This window comes from Lichenostomus cassidix, chromosome 1Aa (genome assembly GCF_008360975.1).
Source record: "Lichenostomus cassidix isolate B80296 chromosome 1Aa, HeHo_3.0, whole genome shotgun sequence".
In the NCBI taxonomy this organism is placed as follows: Eukaryota; Metazoa; Chordata; class Aves; order Passeriformes; family Meliphagidae; genus Lichenostomus; species Lichenostomus cassidix.
In genome coordinates this window covers 1,434,863-1,462,003 of record NC_139480.1, presented here as the reverse complement: position 1 = coordinate 1,462,003, position 27,141 = coordinate 1,434,863, and the positions used below count along the sequence as shown (strand labels likewise).

The 27,141-nt window shown below is 41.9% G+C and overlaps 1 protein-coding gene across 1 annotated transcript in view; it reads left to right on the top strand.

The window, feature by feature from the left end:
* NET1 (neuroepithelial cell transforming 1) overlaps positions 1-27,141 on the top strand; it is a 54,627-nt gene that overhangs the window by 8,622 nt on the left and 18,864 nt on the right. The window contains exons 2-3 of the mRNA XM_085081895.1: positions 18,082-18,148; positions 21,157-21,216. Of these exons, the coding sequence (XP_084938021.1) occupies positions 18,082-18,148; positions 21,157-21,216 (127 nt within the window). The remainder of the gene's footprint in view (positions 1-18,081; positions 18,149-21,156; positions 21,217-27,141) is intronic.

Below are 27,141 nucleotides of genomic sequence, written 5' to 3'. Positions count from 1 at the left end.
TGCAGGTTTTAGCAGGATTTGGGATTTTAACAGCACCAGGCTGGGTTTGGGATTTCAGACAAGCAGAACCAGGTTGGGTTTGGGATTTCAAACAGAACCAGGCAGGATCTGGGATTTCAAACAGCACCAGGTTAGATTTGGGATTTCAAACAAACAGCACCAGGTTGGGTTTGGGATTTCAAACAAACTGCACCAGGTTAGAGTTGGGATTTCAAACAAACTGCACCAGGCTGGGTTTGGGATTTCAGACAGAACCAGGTTGGGTTTGGGATTTCAAACAGAACCAGGTTGGGTTTGGGATTTCCAACAGCACCAGGCAGGATTTGGGATTTCAAACAAACAGCACCAGGTTGGGTTTGGGATTTCAAACAAACAGCACCAGGTTGGGTTTGGGATTTCAAACAAACAGAACCAGGTTGGGTTTGGGATTTCAAACTGCACCAGGTTGGGTTTGGGATTTCAAACTGCACCAGGTTGGGTTTGGGATTTCAAACAAACAGCACCAGGCTGGGTTTGGGATTTCAAACAGCACCAGGCTGGGTTTGGGATTTCCAACAAACAGAACCAGGTTAGATTTGGGATTTCAAACAGCACCAGGTTGGGTTTGGGATTTCAGACAAACAGCACCAGGTTGGGTTTGGGATTTCAAACAGAACCAGGCTGGGTTTGGGATTTCCAACAAACAGCACCAGGTTGGGTTCCTAGTGAGGTCTCCGTGGCTGAGGTGAAAGTTAAACAACTTTGTGAAACACTGTGAAAAACTGACAGAGAAAAACTTAAAAATCCCCCAAAAAGCCACATGGAGATGCAGGCTCTGAGTGTTGAGGTTTGGTGGGAAAGGTTTAAAAAAATCCACCTTTCCTGGGCGTCATTCCTGGAATATTTCATTATTTCATTTCATCCTTTCATCCTTTCATTATTTCATCATTTCATCATTTCATTATTTATTTAATTATTTAATATTTCATGCATCCCACTGATTCCCAGCAGGAGTTTCTGGGACTCACAGACCTCCCAACCCCCTTTGGAATCCCTCAGGATTTTCCCCTCCCTTTTTTCCTGGAGAATTTTCTCCTCTCTGTGTCCTCAGCAGGAATATATCAATTTTAATATTAAAAATAAAATGTATAAATCCTGCCTTTCCCTGCCAGGCTCCATCAAATCCTCCCTGGAGGCAGCAGCTCCTCCTCTGCTGCACTAACTGCATTTTTAAATTCAGTTTAATTTAATTTAATTTTTTCTATTTTAGTTTTCCTGCATTTCTTCATCCTTCCCTCTTATTCTGTCTGAATTTCAAGCTCTTTTTTCCCTCCTCATTCCAACTAAAGCACTGCAGAGCCACCTCTGGTTTACACTTCACAATTCCTTTTATTCCCAAGCAGGCAGAGAATTCCTTCCCCTCTAGGTGTCACCACTGCACTGAAAATCAGAGTTTTGCCTCTCCAGGACACAACTCGTGTCTGTATTTCGCTCCTGCTTTTAACTTAGTATATAAAATAAATTCACCACTTGGGTCACTTTGGGATTAATTTCATTTTATTGAGTCAAATGGTTGCTTACCCACCAAAGGTGAAAGGAAAGAATTCCTTAAATACTCCAAGGTGATTTTTTTTTCCTTTAATATTTAGAGAATCCCAGAAGGATTTGGGTTGGAAATTACCTTAAACTCATTTCATTCCATCTTTAATATGGGCAGGGACTAATTAATTTGGGATAAATTTCATTTTACTGAGTCAAATGGTTGCTTACCCACCACAGGTGAAAGGAAAGAATTCCTTGAATACTCCAAGTTGATTTTTTTTTCTTTTAAATTAATATTTAGAGAATCACAGAAGAGTTTGAGTTGGAAATTACCTTAAACTCATCTCATTCCACCTTTAATATGGGCAAGGACTAATTAATTTGGGATTAATTTCATTTTACTGAGTCAAATGGTTTCTTACCCACCACAGCTGAAAGGAAATAATTCCTTGAACACTCCAAGTTGACTTTTCTTCCTTTTCATTCACATTTAGAAGGATTTGGGTTGGAAATCACCTCAAACTCATCTCATCCCACCTTCACCACGGGCAGGGAAAGCTGGAATTCCACTTCCCACCATCCCAGCTTGCTCCAATCCCCATCCAACCTGCTTTTAAACATCCCTCCGTGCTGCCCACGGCCCTTCCCTCAACCTTCCCAACCCCAGGGTGACCCGGGGAGGGAAAAAAGGGAAAAAAATAAAATATCTGAGGGGATCCAAGCAGGTGAAGGTGCTCAGGCTGCTGCAGCTCTCAGCACCTGGGTGGGCTGGGAGTGTTCCTCAGCTGCCTCTGCACCTGAAAGCTCCTCTGCAAAGCTGCCTGGGAGCTTCCTGAGAGCTCAGCATCCCTTCATCCCCAGCTTCACACACACACCACAGGGCTGATTCCATAAATTAGTGCAATTAAGCTGATTGCCCTCCCACACAGCCAGAAAGCTCGGCAGATTTTGGAATTGCTCCATGGCTGGCTCGGGGAGAAGGATCACTTACACTGCCTGGCTCAGGTTAAAAATCCACAAAAGGAGTTTTCCAGTGATTTCAGTCCTGGGGGATGAAAAAATCACAATTTTTTCATGCCAATTGTGATCATGAATTTCTTCAGCTCCTCTTCCCTTTGCCCAGAGCAGCTGTGCTGCCCCTGGATCTCCAGAATGTCCAAAGCCAGGCTGGACAGGGCTTGGAGCAAACTGGGATAGTGGGATTTGGATCACTGGGATGATGGCAGGAGGTGACACTGGAGGAACCTTCAAGATCCCTTCCAACCCAACCCATTCCGTTCTGGTTTGGAAGACACAGAGCACTGTGAAGTGTTAATTAATTAATGATTCACAGTCCAATTCCTTCCCAAGTGATATTAATGTTCATTCTGTGTGACCTTGCACTTTGCACGGTGATCCTGGCAGCAGCTGCCTTGGATATTGCTGAATTCCTTGGATATTGCTGAATTCCTTGGATAGTGCTGAATTCCTTGGATAGTGCAGTATTCCTTGGATATTGCTGTGGATATTGCAGTATTCCTTGGATATTGCTGAATTCCTTGGTTAGTTATTGGAGTATTCCTTGGATATTGCTGTATTCCTTGGACATTTCTGTATTCCTTGGATATCACTGAATTCCTTGGGCATCTCTGTGTTCCTTTGATATTGCAGTATTCCTTAGTTAGTTATTGCAGTATTCCTTGGATATTGCTGAATTCCTTGGATATTTCTGTATTTCTTGGTTAGTTATTGCTGAATTCCTTGGATGTTGCTGTATTCCTTGGATATTACTGAAATCCTTGGTTATTGCTGAATTCCTCGGCTAGTTATTGCAGTATTCTTTGGATATTTCTGTATTCCTTGGATATTGCTGTATTCCTTGGTTAGTTATTGCTATATTCCTTGGACATTGCTGTATTCCTTGGATATTGCAGAGTTCCTTGGTTAGTTATCACTGTATTCCTTGGATATTGCTGAATTCCTTGGACATTTCTGTATTCCTTGGATATTGCTGTATTGCTTGGATGTTGCTGAATTCCTTGGATATTTCTGTATTCCTTGGGTACTGAAGTATTCCTTGGGTATTGAAGTATTCCTTGAATATTGCTGAATTCCTTGGATATTGCAGTGGATATTGCAGTATTCCTTGGATATTCCTGAATTCCTTGGATATTCCTGAATTCCTTGGTTAGTTATTGCAGTGTTCTTTGGACATTGCAGTATTCCTTGGATATTGCTGTATTCCTTGGATATTGCTGTATTCCTTAGACATTTCTGTATTCCTTGGATATTGCTGAATTCCTTGGATATTGCTGAATTCCTTGGTTATTTCTGTATTCCTTGATTAGTTATTGTTGTATTCCTTGGATATTGCTGTATTCCTTGGTTAGTTATTGCAGTATTTCTTGGATATTGCAGTGTTCCTTGGATATTACTATATTCCTTGGATATCACTGTATTCCATGGATATCACTGTATTCCTTGGATATTTCTGTATTTCTTGGTTAGTTATTGCAGTATTCCTTGGGTATCACTGTATTCCTTGGATATTGCTGAATTCCTCGGTTAGTTATTGCAGTATTCACTGGCTAGTTATTTCTGTATTCCTTGGACATTTTTGTATTCTCTGGACATTTCTGTATTCTCTGGACATTTCTGTATTCCTTGGATATTTCTGTATTCCTTGGTTAGTTGTTGCTATATTCTTTGGATATTGCTGTATTCCTTGGATATTGCAGTATTCCTTGGACATTGCTGAATTCCTTGGATATTGCTGTGTTCCTTGGATAATACTGAAATCCTTGGATATTGCTGAATTCCTTAGACATTGCAGTTTTCCTTGGATATCACTGTATTCCTTGGTTAGTTATTGCTGAATTCCTTGGATATTGCTGAATTCCTTGGTTATTGAAGTATTCCTTGGACATTTCTGAATTCCCTGGACATTTCTGTATCCCAGAGGGTAAACTCCCAAACTCAGCCCAACCGCAGCTCCAAACCAAACCCAAGTGCTGATTTCCAGCAAAATTCCCAAATCCCAGCCCAGCCCAAGCTGTGCCACCCCCTCAATGGTGGCCACAGCTGCCATCGGTGTCCCCAGGAGGTGACAACGAGGGGAATTAGGATCAGGACAAGGACTTTGTTGACTACAGCTGAGATCCCAGCAATGGTTTTATCACCGAAATCACACCCTGTTTGCCCAACCAGCCTGACACATGTACGCTTTTGTGTTCAGCTGATTGATGGCTCTCCCCTCGGGTTTTTGCATCATTCCCTGTGATTTCCCAGCGATTCTCTCCTTACACTGCTGCACTGTCGCTCCTCCACATCAGGGGGAGCTTTGAGCTCGTTCTGCAGCCCGAACCCATTGCTGTGTGTCAGGAATGGTTTGGGGGATAATCTTTACAACAGACAGACTCATTTTCCTACTAACTGTCCAGGAATGTTCTCCTGAACGTGAATAACCACTGGCTGGGCTGAGGGAGATTTAATAGTGGCTTTCCTGTGCAGACTTTCTAGCAGACTTTCTCCTCTCTTAAAAAAAAAATATTAAAAAATCTGCTCTTTTCCCCTGCCCTGGGAGATCTATTTTGCATGTGGGTGGTTTGTTTGTTTGTTGTAACAACTGGAAATCACTCTGAAGCTTTTATTAAAACTCCTTGATTCCTCCCCGATTCAAACCAACTTCAGGTGTATTTATACTTCTGCTTGGAAAGAGATGAGAGGCTTTGAACTCTCCTTTTTTTCTCCTCATGTTTTCTCTGTCTGCCTTGGCCCCTGAGCTGCTTTTCCCTGCCAGGCTCTGTAAAACTCTCCCTGGAGGCAGCAGTTCCTCGTCTGCAGCACTAACTGCCTTTTCCTGCATTTCTTAATCCTTCCCTCTTGTTTTGTCTGAGTCTCAGGCTTTTTTTTCCTTCTTGCAGGGTTTTCATGTCTCCATCCCTCCTGCCTCTAAAACCTCCAAGGGCAGAAAACTAAATAATAGTCAAGATTTTCATCCTCACAAGGAGAATTTGGGTTCAAACCTGATTCTGACCTGATCCCTACACCATCCAGATTGGTCAGGTTAGGAGCAGGAAGGGATTTTCCAGCTGGGAAATCTCATCCAGTATTTGAACCAAATCTCTGATCTTCCTCTCTAGCTTTCCCAGCAGGAAGATCTCAACAGGAACATCAGGAGGTATCCAAACACACACAGATGAGCAGGGAGGGCTAAAAAAACCCATTTATTTTGGGGTTCTGTGACTGCAGGGTTAGGTCAGACAGTTTCCAGTTCTTTGGAACAGCTTGGGCTGAAGCTCTCCCAAAATTCAAAGCTGAAATACTGCATAAAAAACGAAATCCAGCAATCTGCAACCTCCAAACTCCAGCAGGAATGAGGTGATTGAAGGTGAAATCAGCCTGAAGAAAGGGAACAGTTATCCAGCTGAGCATGAGGTGTGCAGGAGTGCCTTAAATGGCTATGAAATCATTGAAAAGTCACGAAAAAATCAAACATTTCCAGCCCTGCAAACATCTCCTGACCTGCTGGGTTTGATCCCAGCCCTGCCTGCCCTATCAGCTCCAAATAGATTTACTTTTTGCCCATTCAGCAGGGCAAGAATGAAAGGGAAAAGTAAAAGCATTCAACAAACTCATTAGCGAGAGCAAAGTACACCTTGGGCTCCTTGAAATGTGGAAATATTTCCAAGATGAAGTCACTCGGTGCTGCTGCTCTTCCATTTCCCCCTGAAATCCTAGAGACATTGCAGAACTCCCCAGCTCCACCCTGCAGCCATTTCCTGCCTTTTCTCGTTATTTTTTGTCTCCTTTTCTCCTTTTCTCCCAGCTCCAGACTGTTTCTGCTGCCCAGACCTACCCCTGGCCCCCTTTTTCTTTATTTATTTTCTTTTTTTTTCTCTCCTGTGGGATAAGTGTTAATCCCCCTCAGCCTGGCCAGCAGTTTTTAATAGCTTGGAGGTGAATTTCCCCAATTTTTTGGGGAGTTTTTCACACTCCCAGTGATGATTTGGGTGCTAAATGGGACAAAATTGACATTTCTGAGGCTTTTTTCCCTGCTCTGTCCCACTTTTTAAATTTTCAGCTTTGATATCTCTTCTCCCAAGGCTTTTTCCAATCTGTCTTTGTGATAAATATAAATTATACTGATAAAATTACTTTTTGCTAATATCAAAATGTATTAATTCTTACATTAATGTTAATTGTAATGATAATTGTAACTTTGCTACAAAGATAAAATAATAACTAAAAGCTTCATTTTTCTTTGCAACTAACTTAGATATAGTGGTGAAACAGCTAATATAGTTGGTTTAGAACACTTAGAGTGAATTTACAATAATTAAACCAACTACTTAATTAAATAACAGATAAAATAAGAGATTAAATAACAAAAAGCAAAAGTGACAAAAATCTGCCACTGACATTTCTATCAGCAACTGTCACCTACTAAAACCACAAAAAAACCCCAAAAATAGACAAAAAATACACAAAAATACACCAAAAAAAACCCACACATGCTCTAAAAAAATGGCTCAAAACCAGAGCCATGCTAAGAAGTTCCTAGAACATACAAACTCATTTTAAAAAATGTTTAAATAGACATAATTGTCTATAAATACACATTAAATAACAGTTATATATATAAATTATATATATATTATATATATATAAATTTTATATAACCTATATATAAAATTTTGTAATAAATAATAAAATTATAATAAATAAATTTTATATATAACCTATATATAAAATGTGCTCCATAATCCCAATGTCCTTTCAGCTAAGAGCCAAGCACTGTTCATTTCCTTTATTGTCTTTATCCCCTATGGTCCTTTATGAAACTTCTTTAACTCTAACTAAAAACTAAAACTCCATTTTTCACACTTTTTATTTTTGATCCCACCTGGACTTTACACCCAGAGCAGATTCCTTCCTTTGGGGTGTTCCCACCCCTGAACCCTGCAGGAAAAAAAGGAATTTTCTCTCCCCCACCTCCACCCCACTGCATTTTATGGCTTCTGCAGAGCTGCCTGGAGTTTATTTCAAATTCTTATTTCAACTCCCAGTGAAAAAAGGGAAAGTTTGTCTCTCTCAGCACTCAGTGGATGTTTTCCTGAGGGTTCTCTGGTGATAACTGCTGATATTTATTGCTCCAAGCTTGCTTCCCAGCAGACCCCAAAATAGCAGGTTGCTCTCCCTGGGCTGGCAGAGCTCTCCAGCTCTCTCTCCCAGGGATTTTTGGGCACTTTGGAATTCCTCTGGCCAGCCCTCTGTCCCCAGGGAATTCCCAAAATAGGGATCACTGGGGTGACTTTGGGGAGGTTGAAATCCCACTGGTTGCAGCTGAACTCACTGCCTTCTGCTGGAAATGGTGGGAAAATTCAAACTTCACATGGTTTTGTGGGAATGGAGGGAAATCTGGTGGAGTTAATCTGAAAGGGTCAGAAAGCATCCTGAGAGCTTCACTTTGCTCCATGAAAACCCCAGAAGATTCCTCCTCTCCAAATCAAGGCTGAAAAAAATGCTGCATGAAAACAAAATCCAGAGATCTGCAGCCTCCAAGCTCAAAAGAAATGAAGAAAAGTTTCAAAGAGAAACTCAAAAAGTTTTCAAAAAGAAACTCCAAAGAAATGAGGGACAGCAGTGCTTTCCTGGAGGGATTTCTGTTCACAACATTTGCTTCCTTTCTCTTTCCTCCCTGGATCCACTCCAGATTCCTAAACCTTCCTCTGTGCCATTTTCTCTTTTATTTTTATTTTTGATTAGTTAAAAATAATTAATTTTAATTAATTTAATTTCTTTTTTATTTTATTTTTTAATTAGTTTCGTGCTGCTGCTGCTGCTTTTTCTGCACCACACAAGTCCCTGCTGACCTTGGGACCAAAATTGCTGCACAACTATTTCTAGCAATCTTCAGTCAGCCTTTATTCTAAGCCTTCCCAAGTACCTGCAGCTAGGGTGACACGAGTGACAGAGGCAAAAATGGCTTTGTGAACGTTCTGTCTGGAAATTTCAGAGATTCATTTCACCTCCGAGCTGATTGCTTAAATCAGAGCCTCCCTCCGGGTTCCCTTACAGCCCTGCAGCAGGAGAGGTGCCTCAGATGCCAGGCTGGAGGTGTCACTGTCCCTGCAGGAGTGACAGGGCAGCCTGGGTGGCTTTTCCCAGCCGGGGTGACAGATGGGATCAGCCCAGGCTGGGAAGGGAGCTGAGCTTTGGCATGTTTGATTGCTGCTGCTGGGGTTTGGTGATGAGGATTAGCTCGTTCAGAGCTGACTGACAAGGGCCTGCTGCACCCAAATTGGGGTTTGGGGAGCTCAGGGGCGTCCTGGGCTCTCCATCATCCTGGGCTTTCCATCATCCTGGGCCCTCCATCCTGGGCTCTCCATCATCCTGGGCTCTCCATCATCCTGGGCTCTTCTCCATCCTGGGCTCTCCATCATCCTGGGCTCTCCAGCCTGGGCCCTCTATCCTGCCCTCCATCCTGGGCTCTCCATCCTGGGCCCTCCATCATCCTGTGCTCTCCATCATCCTGGGCTCTCCATCATCCTGTGCTCTCCATCATCCTGGGCTCTCCATCATCCTGGGCTCTCCATCATCCTGGGCTCTCCATCATCCTGGGCTCTCCAGCCTGACTCACCATCCTGACTCTCCATCCTGGGCTCTCCATCCTGTGCCCTCTATCCTGGGCTCTCCATCATCCTGGGCTCTCCATCATCCTGGCCTCTCCATCCTGGGCTCTCCATCCTGGCTCTCCATCATCCTGTGCTCTCCATCCTGGGCTCTCCATCATCCTGTGCTCTCCATCCTGGGCTCTCCATCCTGGCTCTCCATCATCCTGTGCTCTCCATCATCCTGGGCTCTCCATCATCCTGGGCTCTCCATCATCCTGTGCTCTCCATCATCCTGGGCTCTCCATCATCCTGGGCTCTCCATCATCCTGGGCTCTCCATCCTGCCCTCCATCCTGGGCTCTCCATCCTGCCCTCCATCCTGGGCTCTCCATCCTGGCTCTCCATCCTGGCTCTCCATCCTGAGCCCTCCATCCTGAGCCCTCCATCCTGGCCTCTCCATCCTGGCCTCTCCATCCTGTGCCAGGCTGCTCCTGCAGCAGCACAGCCCTCGAGTGGCTGCTGAGGAGCAAATATTGTGTCAGCAGCTGCTCTGCTCCTTTGTCCTGCCCTCCTCCTCCTCCTGGTGCTCCTCAGCGTTTGCATCACAGCCTGGAGAGGAGAGGAGAGGAGAGGAGAGGAGAGGAGAGGAGAGGAGAGGAGAGGAGAGGAGAAATATTGTGTCAGCAGCTGCTCTGCTCCTTCCTCCAGCTCTCCTCCTCCTCCTGCTCCTCAGCGTTTGCATCACAGCCAGGAGAGGAGAGGAGAGGACAAATATTGTGTCAGCAGCTGCTCTGCTCCTTCCTCCAGTCCTCCTAATCCTCCTCCTCCTCCTCCTCCTCCTGCTCAGCGTTTGCATCACAGCCTGGAGAGCACAATCAGCTCCGGAGTGGGCAGAGCCTCCCAACGTGCTTACTCACGGAGCAGATGATGCTCCTGCTGCTGTCAGCAGCTTTCGTTTCGCTGGAATGAAGGGGAAAGTTTGCCTCTCTCCAGGGATGGATTATTGCCTGATCCTCTTACCTGCTCGAGGAGTCTCTGCCTGGGTGGGGAGGAGAGGAGGTGCTGTCATACTGCAGAGAAAAGTGTGGGTGGAGGCAGGTGTGGGGAGAGGGGAGAGGATGGAGCCAGATGTGGGGTTAGAGGAGAGAGATGGATCCAGATGTGGGGTGAGAGGAGAGGATGGAGCCAGATGTGGGGTGAGGGATGGAGCCAGATGTGGGGTGAGAGGAAAGAGATGGATCCAGATGTGGAGTGAGGGGAGAGGGATAGAGCCAGATGTGATGTTGGGATGCTCTGAGGCACCACTGCCATGAAGAGATTCATGCTGTTGGTGATAAAACAAGGAGTGAGTGGTACAAATTAAAGGGCAAATTTAGCTTCAATACTAGAAATAAATCCTTTCATTGTGAGACCCTGGAACAGATGCTGTGAATATTCATCCCTGGAATGTCCAGAGCCAGGCTGGACAGGGCTTGGAGCAAATTGGGACAGTGCAAGGTGTCATTTGGAACTGGATGAGCTCTGAGCTCCTTCCAAAATCTTTACTCAGTGATGCTTCTGTCCTTCAGCTTCGCCATGGAACCATGGACTCTGCAGCAGTGCTGGGTTTCCTCAGGAGCACAGCTCTCTGGGCTGTTTCTGGTGCACCATGGCAGTTAGGGATGGGCTGTTTTACTCACAGAATTACTCACCAGAGTTTGCCCAGCTCAGCCTCACGTGGCTGCCTGTGCCAAGGTTTGTGGAGCTGGGACATCAATCCCTTCCCTGGATTGTCCCTTGGGACATCAATCCATTCCCTGGAATAACCCCTGGGACATCAATTCCTTCCCTGGAATAACCCCTGGGACATCAATTCCTTCCCTGGAATACCCTTTGGGATATAAATTCCTTCCCTGCACAAACAATCCCACAAAGGACCTTTGTCACCTGCCCCATGGCACTGCTCAGCCCTGCTGGGCTGCTCTGCACCACTGGAAACACAAACATTGGGATAACAGCTGGAAAGGGATTGGGAAGGGGAAAGAGGAGCTTTCAGTGTCCTACTGAAAAGATCTTTTTCCCTATGGAAAAACCTTGCCTTCCAGCCTCAACAGGGAATTTTGGATTGTCCTACTGAAAAGATCTTTTTCCCCTGTGGAAAAGCTCTGATCACCAGCCTTAACAGGGAGTTTGGATTTACTCAGAGCAGATTGGGATGGGAGAGAGGAGTTTTGAGTGTCCTGCTGAAAAGATCTTTCTCCCCTATGGAAAAGCTCTGCCTTCCAGCCTCAACAAGGAGTTTTGGATTTCCTTGGAGCAGATTGGGATGGGGAAGGAGGAGCTCTGAGTGTCCTACTGAAAAGATCTTTTTCCCATGGAAAAGCTCTGCCTTCCAGCCTCAACAGGGAATTTGGATTCACTTGGAGCACATTGGGATGGGGAGAGAGGAGCTTTGAGTGTCCTACTGAAAAGATCTTTTTTCCCCTGTGGAAAAACCTTGCCTTCCAGCCTCAACAGGGAGGTTTGGATTGTCCTACTGAAAAGATCTTTTTCCCCTGTGGAAAAGCTCTGCCTGCCAGCCTCAACAGGGAGTTTGGATTCACTCAGAGCACATTGGGATGGGAAAGAGGAGTTTCAGTGTCCTACTGAAAAGATCTTTTTCCCTATGGACAAACCTTGCCTTCCAGCCTCAACAGGGAGTTTTGGAGCAGATTGGGAAGGGGAAAGAGGAGCTTTGAGTATCCTGCTGAAAAAATCTTTTTCGCTATGGAAAAGCTCTGATCACCAGCCTTAACAGGGAGTTTGGATTCCCTTGGAGCAGACTGGGGAGGGAAGTGTGAAGGCAAACTGGATGGAAAACGTTTGGCTCAGAAGGAAATGTGTGCTGGAAGGTCTCCCTGCCCCCTCAGCCGTTAAGGTGCAGCTCAGGACGGTGATTATTGAGGATATCAGCGCCTGGTTTATCTCCTGGGGCTTATCTCGAGTTCTGATTGCTGCCTAGAGCAGGAGCTGCAATATTCCAATCCCTGCCAGGAGCAAACACTCCAGGAAAATCAGAAAATCGCCGTTCCCAGCCAGGCTGAGCTGAACCTCCTCAACCCAAACCCAAACCTGAGATTCTCTCCCATTTCACAGTGTCTGGAGGCACTTCCTCTGAGGGGCAGAGCTCGTTCCAGCAGAAAAGAACAAAATAATGGCAATTCCAGAGTGGCTGAAAAGTACAGCGAGTTCTCAGCTCCCTCCCTGCATTTTCATGGCTTGGCTGTGGCAAAGCTGAGCCTGCTGGAATCCCTCAATTGGAATTACCCCGAAATTGGAATTTTCCAAACCACTTTTCCACAGAGCCACCCAGCATTCCTTTGCTCCCCATTTAATTAGTGCTGGAAGGATCCCACTTCCCCTGGGCAGCTTCACCTCCAGCCTGGCCTCACCATTTCCATCCCCATTTCCCCTGAGCCACTGAAAGATTGAATATTTTTATCTCACTTTTCCATATTTCCAGTGTCTGTCCATCGAGATTTCTTCCAGCAGAGCTTTTCCCCTGCAGCTTTTCAAGATAAAGCAGCGTGACAAGCCCAGCCTGAGTGCTCCTAGCCAGGCTTTGTTTGCCCAGTGCTTGGGAGGCCTCTGCAAAAAATATCAACTCCAGCAAGCTGAAAATCCTTTTTTTTTTTCCCCCTCCTTTCCCTGCAGAAAAGCTTTAAATTGAAACTCAAAAGACTCTTTGTGGAGCTTTCCTGTTCTTGTCATTCCAAGGAGGATTCACTGGTGTAGCCTGATGGTTTGGGGGGGAAAAAAAACCTAATTTTAATCTGTTCCTGTTGCTGTTCTGTTCACCTTAAAACCGGTTTGTATTTGAGAACATCTTGCTCTGAAAACACACACCAAAAAAAAAAATAAAATAAAAGGAGGTTGGAAGTCAGAGGGGAAGGAAACACAAAATTGCTGCCCAGCCTGAAGAATGTCTTTTGGAACTCTCAGAAAGTTCAGAGTCCTGCCAGATCAAAGCATTTCTACAGTTTCCTGGAGAAGTCATCAAAAATAAGGGGGAAAAAAAAAAAAGGCACAGGCTGTCGAATGATGCTGACTGGGCAGTGCTGATTTACAGGAAAAAGGCAGAAAAATGACATTAATGGGAATTCTCTGAGCTGCTGAGTGAAGCTCTTCACCCTCTGACTAATGGAAGCTCTCCCAGCACACCCTTTGTGTGTCTTTTGCATTCCTGCCGACCCCAAAATCTCATTTATGGCTTTTTTTTTCCCCCCTCCTTCCTTAAAAAATCAACGCACAAAACAAACCCCACCTGCATCAGGCAAAGACAAGCAATGAAAATAAACCAACAGCGTCACGTTGGACTGAAATATTTGCTTTTTTTGACAAATAGCTGTAAGATTTCAAGCTTTCTTTCGAGATTTCTTTCGAGATTTTGATATTTCTTGCTCTGAGGTCAATCATCAACCTCCCAGTGAAGCTCTGAGGACAAATTTGGCCAAGAGCTGAGTGCTGCTGCTGCTCCAGAGGCTCCTGGCAGGAGGATCCTCGCTGTTTACCCAGGCAAGGTGGGGAACAATCACCATTTCCTGCTCTGTTTCAGTGCCAAACCATCCAGTTTGCCTTTATCAATTCCTTATCTATTAACGAGCCAAACTTCCTCTGCTCAGATTATTGGGGCCACAGCTCCTCCTGGGCTGTGCTGCCAAACAGGTTTGGGGTTCAGGTTTGGCTTCTCCTGCCTCTCTCTTTTTGCTTTTCCAAGCCTCAAACCTCTGACTGGAAGCAAAGCTCCTCCTGGAAATGTTTTCCTTGCTTCCCTTTCATTTTTTCGAGGATTTATTCATGGCAAACAGGCCCTGAGTTTGTGGATTTCATGCTCCTGAAACCTTCCTGGGGTTTATGACTTCAGGTGGGCAAGAAGCAACAAAACCAGGCTGATCCCTCAAAAAACCAAAATGGGAAAATACAACCGGAATTCTCTCTTTTTGAAGGTTAAAATATGGATCCCCAGCATGGCAATCTGTGTTTGAACAGCCTCTGGAAAGCTTTGCTCTTGGCAGTGTCCTGGCTGGCTGGTAGGAAGCCTGGAACATTCATTTCTGGAAGCAAGCAGAAGGTACCAAAACAGAAATGTTTGTTCTTTTGCTCTCTGCAGCCTCACCGAGGCTGCCCCTCCCTGCCCCGAGCTCCGAGCGATCTGTTTTCCCCTCGACCTTTTCCATCCCAAAACTGATTTTTGTGCTTTAATCACCTTTCGAGGGATTTGTTTTCCCCTCGACCTTTTCCATCCCAAAACTGATTTTTGTGCTTTAATCACCTTTCCTAACCCTGAACTCCTTAATGACTCTGCAATATGAATCATCACTAATTAGCACTTTCTGCTTATCCCGAGATAAGGGGAGAGTCTGTCTGCTCATCCTGCCTGCAGCCAGACAGACAGACAGACAGACTGCCTGTTGATCCTTCCCTAGGAAGTGACCTGCCACAGCCTGAGCCCGGGAGGGTGACAGTGACACAGCAGAGCCACCGCAGCTCCCCGGGGAGCAGAGCCACGAGCTCCTGGCACCAGCTGGACACTTTGTTTTGCTCTCTAAAAAATCTTCCAGCCAGGCTGTTCTGAGCTCGGTTCAATCCATCATGGAGTGTTTTGAGCGCTCAGAGCAGAGCTCTGCTTCTCCTCACGGTGATTGGGGCAGGGAAAGCTTCCAGGAGTATTCCAGGAGTATTCCAGGAGTATTCCCGGTCATCATCCAGGAACTTCCAGGATTATTCCAGGATTATTGCAGGCCATCCATGAACTTCCAGGATTATTCCAGGTCATCATCCATGAGCTTCCAGGATTATTCCAGGTGGTTATCCATGAACTTCCAGGATTATTCCAGGCCATCCACGAACTTCCAGGAGTATTCCAGGTCATCATCCACGAAATTCCAGGATTATTCCAGCTCACCCAGGAACTTCCAGGATTATTCCAGGATTATTCCAGATCATCATCCATGAACTTCCAGGATTATTCCAGGATTATTCCAGGATTATTCCAGGATTATTCCAGCTCATCCATGAACTTCCAAGATTATTCCAGCTCATCATCCATGAACTTCCAGGATTATTCCAGGATTATTCCAGGCCACCATCCATGAACCTCCAGGATTATTCCAGGATTATTCCAGGCCACCCATGATCTTGAACTCCCCTGCAGCAGCTCAGATCTGTGCTCAGCTGTCCCTTTGGGCAATCCTGAGTCATCCCAGGCATGGAATCCACGTGGGATCAGGGAGGAGACTCTGCTGGGCTTTGGGAAGGCTTTGCAGGGAGAGAAGAGCAGCTCAGGGCTGGGATGGGAACTCAGCATCATCTTCATCATCATCATCATCTCCACTTTGTCCTCTTCTCTTTTGCCTCTTATTGAAGAGGAAACCATGGAGTGACAGAAGGGTTTGGGTTGGAAAGGACCTTAAAGCTCATCTCATCCTATAGGCAGAGAGACTTTCCCTATCCCAGTTTGGGACCTTGGCCATCCCAGGGATCCAGGGGCAGCCACAGCTTCTCTGGGAATTCCATCCCAGCCAGGAATTCCTAATTCCCAAGATCCCATCCATCCCTGCCCTCTGGCACTGGGAAGCCATTCCCTGTGTCCTGTCCCTCCATGCCTTGTCCCCAGTCCCTCTGCAGCTCTCCTGGAGCTCCTTCAGGCCCTGGCAGGAGCTCTGAGCTCTCCCTGCATCCTTCCCTTCTCCAGGGAACATTCCCAGCCTTTCCGTGAGAATAATCATCATTTTGAACCGCGGAATAATTACTCGGTGTGTAATCATGAGGAACTGCCTCTAACTGGCGTTTTGGGGTCGCAAAATAACTCCAAAAACTCAATTACCCGCTGCTCCTCTCCACAGGCAACTCAGCAACGCCGTTTTACCTCAGAACTACAACTCCCATCGTGCCCCGCGGCGGAGCGCCCGTCGGGAGCCGCGCTGAGGCGGCGCGGAGCCTGCCGGGAGTTGTAGTCCCAGCTCGCCCAGCCTGCCTCTCCGGGCTCTTGTCCAAAAATCTCTCCCCATTTTTCCTGCAGCTCCCTCCCCTACCAGGTCACCCCACAATGAATTCACCCCAAAGCTCCTCCAGGCTGAACAATCCCAACCCTCCAGCCTCTCCTCCCTCTGCTCACCCTGGCAGGAATGAGGAGAAAGCACAGCCAGGCTGGAACAACCTCTGTTCCTGCAGAAAATCAGATTTTGGGCTTGGAGGATTGCAGGAAACCTCTGAATTCCGAAATTCCACCCCTTTGCTGGGAAGGATGAAGGACTTTTCTCACTGAACTGAGTCACCAAGGGACAAAGTTCAGCTGCTGGGGTTGGAGATGGAGAAATTCCTCTCCAATCCACGTGGATAACTGGAAAACTAAATCTCCCTGAATTATTTCCCTTCATAACAGAAATTATTTACCCTAATAAGAATTATTTACATCAATAAACAGGAATTATTTCCCTTAATAACAGGAATTATTTAGCTCAATAAACAGGAATTATTTCCCTTAATAACAGGAATTATTTCCCTTGATAACAGGAATTTTTTCCCTCAATAAACAGGAATTACTTCCCTTCATAACAGGAATTATTTCCCTTAATAAACAAGAATTATTTACCTCAATAAACAGGAATTATTTCCCCTCATAACAGGAATTATTTCCCCTAATAAACAAGAATTATTAACCCCAAAAAAGAGGAATTATTTCCCTTAATAACAGAAATTATTTACCCTAATAAACAAGAATTACTAACCCCAAAAAGAGGAATTATTAACCTCAATAACAGAAATTATTTCCCTTAATAAACAAGAATTACTAACCCCAAAAAGAGGAATTATTTCCCTGAATAACAGGATTTTTTCCCTCAATAAACAGGAATTATTTCCCTTCATAACAGGAATTATTTCCCTTAATAAACAAGAAATGTTAACCCCAAAAAAGAGGAATTATTTCCCTTAATAGCAGAAATTATTTCCCTTAATAAACAAGAATTATTAACCCCAAAAAAAGAGGAATTATTTCCCTTAATAACAGGAATTATTTCCCTTAATAACAGAAATTATTTACCCTAATAAGAATTATTTACCTCAATAAACAGGAGTTATTTCCCTTAATAAACAAGAATTATTTCCCTCAATAAACAGGAATTATTTCCCTTAATAACAGGATTTTTTCCCTTAATAACAGGAATTATTTACCTCAATAAACAAGAATTATTTCCCTTCATAACAGGAATTTTTTCCCTCAATAAACAGGAATTACTTCCCTTCATAACAGGAATTATTTCCCTTGATAAACAAGAATTATTTACCTCAATAAACAGGAATTATTTACCTCAATAAACAAGAATTATTTCCCTTCATAACAGGAATTATTTCCCTTAATAAACAAGAATTATTAACCCCAAAAAAGAGGAATTATTTCCCTTATTAACAGGAATTATTTCCCTTAATAACAGGAATTATTTCCCCTAATAAACAAAAATTATTAACCCCAAAAAAGAGGAATTATTTCCCTTAATAACAGAAATTATTTACCCTAATAAACAAGAATTACTAACCCCAAAAAGAGGAATTATTAACCTCAATAACAGAAATTATTTCCCTTAATAAACAAGAATTATTAACCCCAAAAAAGAGGAATTATTTCCCTTAATAAACAAGAATTATTAACCCCAAAAAAGAGGAATTATTTCCCTTAATAACAGGAATTATTTCCCTTAATAACAGGAATTATTTCCCTTAATAAACAAGAATTATTAACCCCAAAAAAGAGGAATTATTTCCCTTGATAAACAAGAATTATTAACCCCAAAAAAGAGGAATTATTTCCCTGAATAACAGGATTTTTTTCCCTCAATAAAGAGGAATTCTTTCCCTTAATAACAGGAATTATTTCCCCTAATAAACAAGAATTATTAACCCCAAAAAGAGGAATTCTTCACCTCAATAATCCATTTTTCTGCTGACAGCTACCCCCTGAGGCGAGGCAGCTCCTTCACCTTCCTGACCCCAGGGCCCAGCTGGGATTTCACCCTGGTGAGTGAGAACAGCTGGAAAAGGAAATTCCAGATGTGCAACTTCCTCTGGGGAGAAGGAAAATCAGCAGATTCCTCTGGACAGCTCTGAGATGCTCCAGGAGCTCCTTTTTGCACCAGGAGATTCTGGATTTGCCTTTTTTTGTGTTAAATTCCTTATTTTCTGAGGTGGTTTAGCTATGGCAGAGCAATTTCCACAAGGTGTGGGAGTATTAAAAAAAAATTCTATAAAATGAAGAATAAATGGAAAAATTTATATTAAAATTATACTAAAATTAGATTCAAATTAGATTTAAATTATACTAAATTATATTAAAATTATATTAAATTATATTAAAATTATACAAAAATATACTGAAATTATGTTGAAATTATACTAAACTTATATTAAAATTATATTTAAATTATACTAAAATTATATAAAATTATATAAAACTATATATTATAAATATATATTATATAAAATATTAAAATTAGATAAAATTTTTTGCATCCCTTCCATGCAAAAATCTCTATTTTATTTTGCTCCCCAGAGGAAGTTTTTGCTCTTATTTCTTGTTTTCTCCTATTTTTTTATTTTTTCCATCCCTTATTATCCAAGCCCTGGAGGAAACAGGGAAAGATTTCCCTCTGGAATCTTTAGGAATTCTGGAAGGAATTACAATCCCTTGTGGTTTGGGAAAAAAATGGAAAAAAATACCCCAAAATTTGAATTTTGCTGAATTTTAGTAACTTCCTACATTTGGTTGGGGAAGCAAAGAAAGGAAATCTCTCCAGCTTGCTTTGCTCCAAATTGCATTTCTGACCCCAAAACCAATTGGGTTTCATTTCTGACCCCAAATCCACCTGACTTTCATTTCTGACCCCAAAAATCCACCTGAGTTCCATTTCTGACCCCAAAAACCCACCTGAGTCTCATTTCTGACCCCAAATCCAGAGTTCCATTTCTGACCCCAAAAACAATTGGGTTTCATTTCTGACCCCAAAAATCCACCTCAGTTCCATTTCTGACCCCAAATCCAGAGTTTCATTTCTGACCCCAAATCAACCTGACTGTCATTTCTGACCCCAAAAGAGTTTAATTTCTGACCCCAAATCCACCTCAGTTCCATTACTGTCCCCAAATTCACCTGGGTTACATTTCTGACCCCAAAAACCCACCTCAGTCTCATTTCTGACCCCAAAAGTCCACCTGAGTTCCATTTCTGACCCCAAATCCACCTGAATTTCATTTCTGACCCCAAAAATCCAATTGGGTTTCATTTCTGACCCCAAATCCAATTGGGTTTCATTTCTGACCCCAAAAATCCACTTCAGTCTCATTTCTGACTCCAAAAATCCAATAGAGTTTCATTCCTGACCCCAAATCCAATTGGGTTCCATTTCTGACCCCAAATCCACCTCAGTCTCATTTCTGACCCCAAAAACCCATCTCAGTTCCATTCCTGACCCCAAACCCACCTCAGTCTCATTCCTGACCCCAAATCCACCAGAGTTCCATTTCTCATGAATCCAATTGGGTTTCACTTCTGACCCCAAAAACCCACCTGAATTTCATTTCTGATCCCAAAAATCCACCTCAGTCTCATTTCTGACCCCAAACCCAGTTGGATTTCATTCCTGCCCCCAAACCCACCTGGGGTTCATTTCTGACCCCAAATCCACCTCAGTTCCATTTCTGACCCCAAAAATCCACTTCAGTCTCATTTCTGACCCCAAACCCACCTCAGTTTCACTTCTGACCCCAAATCCAATCGAGTTTCACTTCTGACCCCAAAAATCCACCTCAGTTTCACTTCTGACCCCAAAAATCCACCTCAGTTTCACTTCTGACCCCAAAAATCCACCTCAGTTTCACTTCTGACCCCAAAAATCCACCTCAGTTTCATTTCTGACCCCAAAAATCCACCTCAGTTTCATTTCTGACCCCAAATTCACCTCAGTTACATTTCTGACCCCAAACCCAATTTGGTTTCATTTCTGACCCCAAAAATCCACCTCAGTCTCATTTCTGACCCCAAATCCACCTCAGTTCCATTTCTGACCCCAAATCCACCTCAGTTCCATTTCTGACCCCAAAAATCCACTTCAGTCTCATTTCTGACCCCAAAAACCCACCTGAGTGTCATTTCTGACCCCAAAAACCCACCTGAGTTCCATTTCTGACCCCAAATCCAGAGTTCCATTTCTGACCCCAAATCCACCTCAGTTCCATTTCTGACCCCAAACCCACCTGAGTTTCACTTCTGACCCCAAACCCAATCAAGTTCCATTTCTGATCCCAAAAATCCACCTGAGTCTCATTTCTGACCCCAAATCCAATTTAGTTCCATTTCTGACCCCAAAAATCCACCTCAGTCTCATTGCTGACCCCAAATCCACCAGAGTTCCATTTCTCATGAATCCAATTGGGTTTCACTTCTGACCCCAAAAACCCACCTGAATTTCATTTCTGATCCCAAAAATCCACCTGAGTCTCATTTCTGACCCCAAAAACCCATCTCAGTTTCATTTCTGACCCCAAATCCAACTGGGTTTCATTTCTGACCCCAAACCTACCTGAGTCTAATTTCTGACCCCAAATCCAATAGAGTTTCCTTTCTGACCCCAAAAGTCCACTTCAGTCTCATTTCTGACCCCAAAACCAATTGAGTTTCATTTCTGACCCCAAAAATCCACCTCAGTTACATTTCTGACCCCAAACCCAATTGGGTTTCATTTCTGATCCCAAAAATCCACCTGAGTCTCATTTCTGACCCTAAAAACCCACCTGAGTTCCATTTCTGACCCCAAACCCACCTCAGTTCCATTTCTGATCCCAAAAATCCACCTCAGTTTCAATTCTGACCCCAAAAATCCACCTCAGTTTCATTTCTGACCCCAAATCCAATTGGGTTCCATTTCTGACCCCAAAAATCCACTTCAGTTTCATTTCTGACCCCAAAAACCCACCTGAGTTTCCTTTCTGACCCCAAATCCACTCTGACCCCAAACCCAAATTTCTTGCAGAAGAGGAAGCGCCGGGAGAAGGACGATGACGTCGTCAGCCTGAACAGCCTCGACTTCAAGGTACCCAAAAATTCCATTTTCCAGCAATTCCTGCAGGGGCTGGGCTGCATTTCAATTCCCAATTTTAGGGTTTTGCCCAGCTGTGCTTGCTCTGAAACACCTCCAGGCTGGGCTGAACCCAAATCAATCCCAAATCCCAAATCCTAAATCCTCCCCAGTGGGGATTTGGTGTGAAATCACTGAGTTTTACCCACAAAAACATCATTTTCAGTGTCACAGAAACCCAAAACCTGAACCTGGGGAGGAAAGGGATTTACTGAGCTGGGCTGGGGAGCTGCTGAGCTGGAGCTTTTCCTGATTTTTCCTGCTATTTTTCCACTTTTTCCTGCTTTTTCCTGCTTTTTTTCCACTTTTTCCTGCTTTTTCCCAGTTTTTTTTCCACTTTTTCCTGCTTTTTCCTGCTTTTTTTCCCACTTTTTCCTGCTTTTTCCTGCTTTTTTTCCCACTTTTTCCTGCTTTTTCCTGCTTTTTTTCCCACTTTTTCCTGCTTTTCCCTGTTTTTCCAGTTTTCCTACTTTTCCAAAGGAGAAACTTTTTCCACTTTCCCTGCTTTTCCTGCTTTTTTTCCCACTTTTCCTGCTTTTTTTCCTGCTTTTTCCTGCTTTTCCAAAGGAGAAACTCTTTCTCTCTGTCCATCTGATCCATTCTGATCTCTGTGCTGATTGAGTTTTTTCCTGCTTTTCCCTGTTTTTCCCTGCTTTTTTCCACTTTTTTCCCCACTTTTTCCCACTTTTTCCTGCTTTTTCCTGCTTTTTTTCCCACTTTTTCCTGCTTTTTCCCACTTTTTCCTGCTTTTTTCCCCAGGACAAACTCCTCCCCTCTGTCCCTCTGCTCCATCCTGCTCTGCACTGAGCTGAAGGAAGATAATGAAGGTTTTTCCCATCCAGTTGAGGTTTAACTAATTAGGGTTTCAGGTTGATTAGGCTGAGATTAAAAGCAATTTGCTAATGAGGCATTTCCTGGGTGACCTGATGGGCAATTGGCACCTCATTTGCATTTAGGAATTATTCAGCCTCAAAGCTTTTTTTTATTTTTAATTTTTTTTTAATTGAAATATTTTATTTCAATAATTATTATTATTTTATTTTTCTATTTTCTATTTTATATTTATATATTTTTTTATATTTTATATTTTTATTTTGCATTTTCTATTTTCTATTTTGTATTTTATATTTCATATTTTTATTTTGCATTTTCTATTTTCTATTTTATATTTTATATTTTATATTTTATATTTTATTTTCTATTTTCTATTTTGTATTTTCTATTTTCTATTTTCTATTTTATATTTTATATTTTTATTTTGCATTTTCTATTTTCTATTTTGTATTTTCTATTTTATATTTTTATTTTGCATTTTCTATTTTATATTTTATATTTTATATTTTTATTTTGCATTTTCTATTTTCTATTTTGTATTTTCTATTTTCTATTTTATATTTTATATTTTATATTTTTATTTTGCATTTCTATTTTCTATTTTGTATTTTCTATTTTCTATTTTTATTTTGCATTTTCTATTTTCTATTTAATATTTTCTATTTAATATTTTCTATTTTATATTTTTATTTTGAATTTTCTATTTTCTATTTTGTATTTTCTATTTTGTATTTTGTATTTTGTATTTTATATTTTATATTTCTTATTTTATATTTTATATTTTTATTTTCTATTTTCTATTTTATATTTTATATTTTCTATTTTTGTAATGATTTTCTTTAAACAACAATTTTCTTCACATCAATATTTTATCTAAAGCTTTTCATAATTTCTTTATTTTAAAGTTTTTTTTATTATTATTTTTACTCCTGATTCAGCTGGGAGTGTTCACACAAGGAAATCTGCCCTCAGGGAAGAGGATTTTCTTATTTTATATTTATTTTTTTTTATTTTTTTTTAATTTGGACAACTTTTTCATGTGGAAAAAAAAATATTCCCTGAATTAAGATTTCTCCCACAAAGCAGATGTGAAACTAAAATATCAAATTCATTCGAACAGAAATCTTCCAAGGAAAAAAAGGAAATTTTTGGGCTAAAGTTCAGGCTGCAGCTTTGCTTCCCCTGAATTTTCAGTTTGTTCTCTAAAAAGGATAAAGCTCTGCTGGATTTTTGGGATTTTTGGGATTTTTGGGATTTTGAGGCTCACCCACCAAAGAAACTCCAATTTTTGCTTAAAAATCCATTCGAGGTGCATTTTTTAATAAATAAATACATCAAATAAATAAATAAATACATTAAATAAATAAATAAATGCATTAAATAAATGTATTTAATTTTAATAAATAAATTAAATAAAATCATTTCATTCCATTTACATTTATTTAATTTATTAAATTAAATAAAATCATTCCATTCAATTTACATTTATTTATTTTATTAAATTAAATAAAATAATTTAAGTAAATAAATTTAATAAATAATTAAAATTTAATACATAAATCCATTAATTTTAATATTAATATTTAAATATTAATAAAATACATTAATAGAATTTCCAGGTTTTTTGCTCCCAAACTCTCAGAGTTTTTAAAAATCCCAAGAGCAGCACAGTGAGATATTTCTGTCAGATTTCCCAAACTCCCCAGCAGCACTGCTGACTTCAGTCCAGGTTGGGTTTTGCTCTTCCTTTCATCAGCATGAACCCAAAATTCTGAAAACTTATTTCATCCTCACTAGAAGAATTATCTGAATTATTTCTGCAGTTCAGGTGGGTTGGTGATCCCAGGGCAGAGTGAGGTGTTAATAATTGAGTGTAACACAGAAACATGGGGATGGAGCACAGAAATTTGAGTTTTTTCCTGTTTCAAATCCAAATTATTTCTTTGTTTCAGGTAGGTTTGGGACTATTTGTGATCTCAGAGTAGAGTGAGGTGTTAATAATTGACTGTAAGCCAGAAACATGGGGATGGAGCACAGAAATTTGATTTTTTTTCTGCTTTAAATCAGAATTATTTCTGCATTTCAGGTAGGTTTGGGGCTGTTGGTGATCCCAGAGTGATCCCAGGGCAGAGTGAGGTGTTAATAACTGACTGTAAGATAGAAACATGGGAATGGAGCACAGAAATTTGATTTTTTTTCTGCTTTAAAGGTGAATTATTTCTACATTTCAGGTAGGTTTGGGGCTGTTGGTGATCCCAGGGCAGAGTGAGGTGTTAATAATTGACTGTAAGCCAGAAACATGGGGATGGAGGACAGAAATTTGAGTTTTTTTCCTGTTTCAAATCCAAATTATTCTGTGTTTGGGACTATTTGTGATCCCAGAGTGATCCCAGGGTAGGTGAGACATTGATCATTGACTATAAGATAGAAACATGGGGATGGAGCACAGAAATTTGAATTTTTTTCCTGCTTTAAAGGTGAATTATTTCTACATTTCAGGTAGGTTTGGGGCTGTTGGTGATCCCAGAGTGATCCCAGGGCAGAGTGAGACATTGATCATTGACTGTAAGATAGAAACATGGGGATGGAGGACAGAAATTTGAGTTTTTTTCCTGTTTCAAATCCAAATTATTCTGTGTTTCAGGTAGGTTTGGGACTATTTGTGATCCCAGGGCAGAGTGAGGCATTCATCATTGACTATAAGCCAGAAACATGGGAATGGAGGGCAGAAATTTGATTTTTTTCCTGTTTCAAATCCGAATTATTTCCACATTTCGGGTAGGTTTGTGATCCCAGAGTGATCCCAGGGTAGAGTGAGACATTGATCATTGACTGTAAGATAGAAACATGGGGATGGACGACAGAAATTTGAGTTTTTTCTGCTTTAATTATTGAATTATTTCTTTGTTTCAGGTAGGTTTGGGACTGTTTGTGATCCCAAAGTGATCCCGGGGTAGATGAGATATTGATCATTGACTATAAGATAGAAACATGGGGATGGAGGACAAGAATTTGATTTTTTTTCCTGTTTCAAATCCGAATTATTTCTGCATTTCAGGTAGGTTTGTGATCCCAGAGTGATCCCAGGGCAGAGTGAGGTGTTAATAATTGACTGTAAGATAGAAACATGGGGATGGAGGACAGAAATTCGAGTTTTTTCCTGCTTTAAAACCAAATTATTTCTGCATTTCAGGTAGGTTTGGGGCTATTTGTGATCCCAGGGCAGAGTGAGACATTGATCATTGACTATAAGACAGAAACATGGGGATGGAGGATAGAAAATTGAGTTTTTTCTGCTTTAAAGGTGAATTATTTCTGCATTTCAGGTAGGTTTGGGACTCTTTGTGATCCCAGAGTGATCCCAGGGCAGAGAGAGGCATTGATAATTGACTGTAAGATAGAAACATGGGGATGGAGGACAAGAATTTGATTTCTTTCCTGCTTTAAAGGTGAATTATTTCTGTGTTTCAGGTAGGTTTGGGACTATTTGTGATCCCAAAGTGCCCCCGGGGCAGGTGAGGCGTGGCTGAGTCACGGGAGGAAGCAGGAGGGTGATTTTTTGGGTGTGTTTGGATCCTGGTGGTTGTTAGCAACTAAATAAATAAATACTGACAGTGTCAGAGATTGAATTTCACCCTCAGGCCAAACGGAGCAATGAGCAAAACTGTCTGGATGATGTTTGCTCTGTCCTTGGAAGGCTTTGGGGACAGGCAGTTGTGGGAGGAAGTGAGGAGCTTTTTCTGAGCTTTTTTTGGGGAATTTCAACCCAAAAAACCCTGGAGTTGGGTAAATTTGGAGCTTTTTTATGAATTTTTTGGGGGATTTCAACCCAAAAAAACCTGGAGTTGGATAAGTTTGGAGCTTTTTCTGAATTTTTTGGGGATTTCAACCTAAAAAAACCTGGAGTTGGATAAATTTGGAGCTTTTTCTGAGCTTTTTTGGGGATTTCAGCCTAAAAAAAACTGGAGTTGGATAAGTTTGGAGCTTTTTCTCCAAATTCGAATTTGGAGAATTTTTCTCCAAATTCCAAATTGGGATTTCAACCCAAAAAATCCTGGAGTTGGATAAGTTTGGAGCTTTTTTCCTGAACTTTTTTTGGGGATTTCAGTTTAAAAAAAACTGGAGTTGGATAAGTTTGGAGCTTTTTCTGAGCTTTTTTTGGGGGATTTCAGCCTAAACAAGCCCTGGAGTTGGGTAAGTTTGGGCAGCAGAATCCTGGAATGGTTTGGGATTGGGAAAAAACTTGAACTTTTCTCATTCCAACCCCCTGGCAGGGAAAAAGGGAAAGGCAGTGCTGGTAAAGGTGATGGGGACAAGGTGTCCAGGCAGGGCAGAAAACACTGATTTAATTGGATTTTTAATGCAAAAAATCATTTGGGAAAAAAATAAATAGAGAGGAATCCTTGTTTATGGATTCTTGCCAGCGCAGATCACTTGAAGCCATCAGTGAGTGTCATTCCATGAATCCAGAATATTCCCCAAAACCTTGTCCTTCCACCCAAAAACCTCATCATTCCTCCCAAAAACCTTGTTAATCTTCCCGAAAACCTTGTCCTTCCACCCAAAAACCTTCTTATTCCTCCCAAAAACCTTCTCATTCCTCCCAAAAATTTTGTTATTCTTCCCAAAAACCTTGTTCTTCCTCCCAAAAACCTTGTGATTCCTCCCAAAAACCTTGTTATTCCACCCAAAAACCTTCTCATTCCTCCCAAAAACCTTCTCATTCCTCCCAAAAACCTTCTCATTCCTCCCAAAAACCTTCTCATTCCTCCCAAAAACCTTCTCATTCCTCCCAAAAACCTTCTCATTCCTCCCAAAAACCTTCTCATTCCTCCCAAAAACCTCGTTATTCCTCCCAAAAACCTTGTCATTCCACCCAAAAACTTTGTTAATCTTCCCAAAAACCTTGTGATTCCTCCCAAAAACCTTGTGATTCCTCCCAAAAACCTCGTTATTCCTCCCAAAAACCTCGTTATTCCACCCAAAATCCTTCTCATTCCACCCAAAATCCTTCTCATTCCACCCAAAAACCTTCTCATTCCACCC